This window comes from Nansenia antarctica (assembly GCF_963989245.1).
Source record: "Nansenia antarctica genome assembly, chromosome: 1".
Classification (NCBI taxonomy): domain Eukaryota; kingdom Metazoa; phylum Chordata; class Actinopteri; order Argentiniformes; family Microstomatidae; genus Nansenia; species Nansenia antarctica.
In genome coordinates this window covers 55,309,532-55,315,659 of record NC_137674.1, presented here as the reverse complement: position 1 = coordinate 55,315,659, position 6,128 = coordinate 55,309,532, and the positions used below count along the sequence as shown (strand labels likewise).

The 6,128-nt window shown below is 43.3% G+C and overlaps 1 protein-coding gene across 1 annotated transcript; it reads right to left on the bottom strand.

Moving 5' to 3' along the window:
- Nucleotides 1–1,980: 1,980 nt before the first annotated feature.
- LOC308169572 (alpha-2-macroglobulin receptor-associated protein-like) lies at nt 1,981–4,550 on the bottom strand. The gene is made up of 3 exons (XM_080544253.1): nt 4,473–4,550; nt 3,867–4,043; nt 1,981–2,554 (listed from the first exon to the last, which is right to left on the bottom strand). Exons 1-3 carry the CDS (start codon nt 4,518–4,520, stop codon nt 2,486–2,488), a joined length of 294 nt encoding a protein of 97 aa, XP_080400379.1. The 5' UTR covers nt 4,521–4,550; the 3' UTR covers nt 1,981–2,485.
- Between the last annotated feature and the right edge of the window lie 1,578 nt (nt 4,551–6,128).

Sequence of the window (6,128 nt, the reverse complement as noted above, 5' to 3'; positions counted from 1 at the left end):
TAATAATGTTGTACACATAATAATTGTGTTCCTATGTATAATAGTTCCTGCAATTTCCTGTAAATGTCTTTATCAATTAGTAAATGTCTTTATCAATTAGTAATCCACAGTATGATTATGTATTTGTGTATGTTGTTTTTTAAATAAAAAATTTAAATAAAAAAAACACAGTATGATTATGTATTTGTGTATGTTGTTTTTTAAATAATACAAACAAACAAAAAAACTCATGCAGTACTACATAAGGACACCTGGGGTCGCTTGACACAACGGCAGGCGGGGAACATACGGAAGCGGGGAACATAGAACCCTTTTTCGGAAGCGGGGAACATAGAACCCTTTTTTTTTTTTTTGCTAAGAAATCGGGGAACATAGGGATGACCCCCCCCCAACCACACCCTCCTGTTACGTTAATACATAGTTTCATTTGCCTTGAAATGTTTACATAGTGGCACCACCAAATTCACAGCATGGTGCAGCACCACTCATACACTCTTTGGAGAAATCACCTTTAGAGGCAATGCATCGCCATTGTTTAAAGGAGCAGTACTAGTGTATTTGCCTTCTGCAAGCACCACTGTAATGAAGGGTGTACTAACTGTGGCTAAATTACACTGAGCAAAAATATAAATCCAACTTGTTTTTGCTACAATTGTTCTCAAGTTGAAATCAAAGACCTTTTCTATGTACACATGTATTTCTCTTGTGTTCACAATTTTGTTTAAATCTGTGTTAGTGAGCACTTCTCCTTCGCTGAGATAATCCATCCACCTGACACTGAGGTGTGGCAGATGCTGATTAGACACCATGATTATTGCACAGCTGTGCCTTGTCACAATAAAAGGCCACTCTAAAATGTGCAGTTTTATCACACAGCACAATGCCACAGATGTTGTAAGTTGAGGAAGCATGCAGTTGACAGGAATGTCCACCAGAGCTGTTGCCTATGTGAATGTTTCATTTCTCTACCATAAGCCTTCTCAGAAATGCCTTTGGTAGAGAAATTAACATTAAATTCATGGGCAACAGCTCTGGTGGACATTTCTGCAGTCAGCATGCCAATTGCACGCTCCCTCAATACTTGCGACATCTGTGGCGTTGTGTGATAAAACTGCACATTTTAGAGTGGCCTTTTATTGTTGTGTTTAAAGTGTTGCGTTTATATTTGTGTTCAGTGAAGATGAACACTGATCCTGCAATGCAGCCTCTTGAGAATGACTCCATCTTGTGGGCAGAATACCATGCTACACCCAGCAGCTATAAATTAACCTTTACTTACTTAAAAAGAAAAAAGATTTTTTTTTACTTACAATCCTAGTGGCTGCTTTATTCTTCAGACTTGCAGAAAAATATACAACCATGGACCTATGGTCTGCTTTTAGTATGGGAAATAACCACCAGGAGATCTGTGCTGGGAGGAACACAATGTTGGGAGGAAGAAGAGTCAGGCTTTACCAGGATACCACTCATTCACCAGCTGTGAGGCAGGCCTGTGTGGTTTTCTTTGTCTTAATCGGCTTATGCTATCTTTTGTCCATCATGAGATTCAAATTCAGAGTAGACTTCACCCATGTGCCCGTATCATCTTGACCAACGTGAGTACACCTTGTTATTCCATTTGTTATTCACTGATTCGTTCATTTACAGTAACATGGATTAATAACAGCAGACATATGTATACATTTGACTGGGGTCAAGGACTCATCACAATGAGTACACACAGTAATTATAAAAAAAAGCTATACATACAGTATTTACAAGCAATCAATACTATGCAGTGTTTCCCATTAATTATCTAGACTGTAGCAACCAAAATAAAAAAATTTATGTGAGCATCGCCGCCCCCGATTTACCCCCCCCCCCCCCCTCAGTCTCACCAAATCCTGTGGGAAACACTGTACTGCTTTGGGCTTAATCATAGTCATCATCATCATCATTGAACGTACCATGCAAAAAAAAAAATCACGCATGAAATGTACATAGAAAAAACAGATTCCTTTACAGAGTGGTCTACAAGAGGAACGTGGAGGAAAAGTGTGTGCGGGTACACCATAGATCTATAACCACTAGAGGGCACACTCCCCTAAATGAACTGTGCTTATATTCAGAGCGCCATGTACTCAACTTAATTTTACTTCATCTTTTGTGATCAAACGTAGGTGATTCACAGCTCCAGTGTCTCAGCTCAGTCACTAATTGGCATCAGTAGTCAAGGGATCATTCACCTTAAAGCCATTTACAATTGAGAATCCTATTGAAGAAGACCATGCGCTGATCCAATTGGCTGATGCCTTCCCAGCTTCTCCTAGGAAGTCCCACCCAAGTTGACTACATGGCGCTCCTCATGCTGTCACAGCTATAATGAACGGTGAAAATTGCCAGTGCTTTCTCTAGTCATATATCTCTATGGGGTACAACGACAAAAGGCAGCTTAGCAGTTCTTGCTGCCTTTGTTGAGATGAAGATGAGGGGGGGATGAAGACTCTCAGAGCTCATTGCGGTTGAGTCCGTTGCGAGAGATCTTGCTGGTTAGGTCCTGCATGTGTTTCTTCATCTGAGGCAAAGACAGAGTTTTACATTAGTATTCCTTCTCTGACGTGATGAGATGTTTATGATGTGGATGAGCATAAACACACACGTCATGCATTTCTTACATTCTAGCCCCTCATACCCCCTACCTTGTAGGATCCCCCTCCCTCCCCCCTGACTTAGTGAGAAGACCGACCGCCCACCCACCTCCTCCTCCCTGCATCTCCTTCCTCCCCCCCGACTGACTTAATTAGACGATCCACTCGACCCCTGCCTGCCCACCCTTCCTGCACCTCCTACCTTCTTACTCCCTACCCCCTCCCTCCCTCGCCCTCCTAAAGCCTAATTTATACTTCTGCGTAAAATCGACGGCGTAGCCTACGCCGTAGCTTGCGTAGGCCCGCAGCCTCTGCGGCTGATGCGCACCTCTCTCAAAATGTAACTACGCGGCAGTGCCTACGCAACCGTAAGCACTGCGATTGGTCCGCTTGGTAGCACATGATTCCGACTCTCTCGTAGGCCAAAATGCGGAAGCCATGACAGAAATGTTATTTACTTTTTCTGTAATTACTTATTAATAACGATTTGGAAAATTATGATAACCATCGTATTATCTTAGTTTAATGTCATTTCAATGCATCATAGAACTTGTATTTACAACAAGCATAACAAAAAAAATCGCTATTATGCCGCTTTGAGTACACCGTTCCAACGGAGCGCCCTATCAGGCACAGCCTTCCTATAAATAGTGCGATTCACATTTACGAGATGTACAATCCTGTTTATTTAGATAAATGATTAGTTACAGGGAGCCCCATGGCTGTTCAATGATATTTATGCTAGACATATTTAATGGAAAGTTATCTATAAGAAATGTGATTGGTCCGCTTGGTAGCGTCACATTCCGACTCTCGTAAATGCGGAAGTCATGACGTAATTACTTATTAATAAAGATTTGAAAAATGATGATAACCATCTTATTATCTTAGTTTACTGTCATTTCAATGCATTATAGACATCGCTTTTGATCGCTATTATGCTGCTATGAGTACACCGACCAACGCGACGCGGACCGACCAACGCAGAACTATAAACTGGGAGAGCCCTTGCGTAGGCTACGGCGTAGCCGCGCGTAAATTCGACGCAGAAGTATAAATTGGGCTTTACTCCCTACCTCCTTCTTACTCTCTACCTCTCTCCCTCCTTCTTATTCCCTACCTCTCTCCCTCCTTCTTACTCCCTACCTCCTTCTCTACCTCCTCCTTACTCCCTACCTCTCTCCCTCTTTCTTACTCCCTACCTCTCTCCCTCCTCCTTACTCCCTCCCTCCCTTCTACCTTGTAGCCCATCTCTCGGGTCTTCTCCTCCAGGTTGTTGTACTTCTCCTGGTTCCTCTGGATGTGGTCCTGGTCACCCAGCGCCTCCACGTGACGCAGCTTCTGGTGGGACAGCTCCAGCTGCTCCTGGTAATGGCTGTGCTTCTCCACCTTTGTCTCAAAGTGCTTCAGCTCCTCCTGGTGGAGGGAGGACAGACAGACAGACAGACAGACGCACACACATACACACACACACACACACACAAAAGAAGAGGATGAGATACACCATGCTACACTTAGAGGAAACAAGGCACAAGACTTCATGATGAAAGTATGAAGATCACTGCAGGTTCACTTGATGTTAACGCTGTAGGTCTATGGGAAGTGTTAGCTATGTTAAAACGGACACGCCCCATAAGCTGTTCCCCCTACAGACATTGTCACTGAACATGGATGCTAACTCCACCTCTTAACACTGAGTGAACCTACGGGGCCGGAACTGATTGAATTGGGGCCATGGTATTTTCTTGAACCTCGAGACTAATCTTTGCTTCACTTGGCATTGGTTAAAAAACAGTCCAGAGGTGAGAGCATGTGTCAGCAGTCGAGAAAGAAGCAGGAACTCACCTTGAGAGAGTCCAGCTCATCCTCACTCAGGTTAGCTCGTCTGGCCATCTCCCACAGCTCTATCACCCTGGGCTCTTTGAACTCTGGAGGAGGGTGGGGGGGAGGAGAGGAAGGGGGGGTGAGGGAGGAGAGGAAGGGGAAAGTATGGAGGAGGGAGAGAGGGGGTTGGGGGGAGAGAGGAGGGGGGAGAGGAGGTGGGGGGTGGGGGGACAGTGTAAGCAATAGATCAGAGAAAGCGGGAGAGGCAGAGAAAGAAAAGGAGGGAGTAAGCACAGCAGAGTAGGGGGGAAAAGTCAGCATGAGTCAGCACCAAGGAGATAACCCACAGGAAACCACTAACAATACACCTGGAGGTCTGGAGACGGTGAGACCTGACTATCAAAGGCTTATTTCTCTCGCGCTGTGCTGTGCGCGAGAAAGAGAGAGCCTGTGCCTGTGTCTTCACGTGTATGTGTGTCTGAGTGAGAGAATGTGAAATATAAAAGATGTAACAGACAACTTTTATCTTTTACGATTTCTTTCTTTTCTTCTGATGTGAGCATTTTTTTCAAGGACACAAGGACAAAGGAGCACAAAACCATCGAAGGTTGAGGACTCAACAGAGCCTCCGACAACCACCTCCTCCTCTGGTCCTCTGTGGCTCAGGTGGTCGAGCACGGCGCTAACATTGCTCAGGTTGTGGGTTTGATAAAATTCCCTGCTATGTAAGTCGCTTTGGATAAAAGTGTCAGCTAAATGGCATCTCTAACCTCTTTATAAATGAGTTCCTGTACTGGCCAATAAAGAGAGATGGTTTTCATTAGAGAAGGTCATTTAGGTAATTACAGCTGTACTATTATTCTAATTATTGATTAATGACTAACACAACAGGTAATTCACTCACACACTGCATCATTCTATCTTAGGAAACACTACCAAACACACGGTTTCATTCTAAGAACACACTACCAAACACACTGTTTCATTCTAAGAACACACTACCAAACACACTGTTTCATTCTAAGAACACAGTACCAAACACACTGTTTCATTCTAAGAACACACTACCAAACACACTGTTTCATTCTATCTTAGGAAACACTACCAAACACACTGTTTCATTCTAAGAACACACTACCAAACACACTGTTTCATTCTAAGAACACACTACCAAACACACTGTTTCATTCTAAGAATACACTACCAAACACACTGTTTCATTCTATCTTAGGAAACACTACCAAACACACTGTTTCATTCTAAGAACACACTACCAAACACACGGTTTCATTCTAAGAACACACTACCAAACACACTGTTTCATTCTAAGAACACACTACCAAACACACCGTTTCATTCTAAGAACACTAGGGGTGTAACGAATCGCTAGGGGTGTACGAATCGCCCTCCACGGTACGGCACGCATGTGTTCCGCGGATCAATTGCACAATTTTAACAAGTAATAATATTACTTAATATTAGTTAATATTTCTTGTAAATCACAATGTAGAGTTGCCATGAAAAGATAGACGCGACAGTTGCGTGCTTTGTTTTACTCTAAAGCGCAATGATAGGTTGATAATGCGAGAAAAATCCACAACAACAAGGCTGCGTTCGTAAATTCGCTCTGTAATCTGATCAGCATTCAAGGAATGCCTCTTGTCCAATCAAATTACT

What these genes read in the sequence shown, in the direction of transcription:
- LOC308169572 (XM_080544253.1), bottom strand. Translation starts at nt 4,520, where the DNA reads ATGGCCAGACGAGCTAACCTGAGTGAGGATGAGCTGGACTCTCTCAAG. An exon ending in ATGAGCTGGACTCTCTCAAG is followed by an intron (nt 4,044 to 4,472) that starts GTGAGTTCCTGC and finishes TCCCTCCACCAG; the next exon opens with GAGGAGCTGAAGCACTTTGA. An exon ending in CCCGAGAGATGGGCTACAAG is followed by an intron (nt 2,555 to 3,866) that starts GTAGAAGGGAGG and finishes TCTTTGCCTCAG; the next exon opens with ATGAAGAAACACATGCAGGA.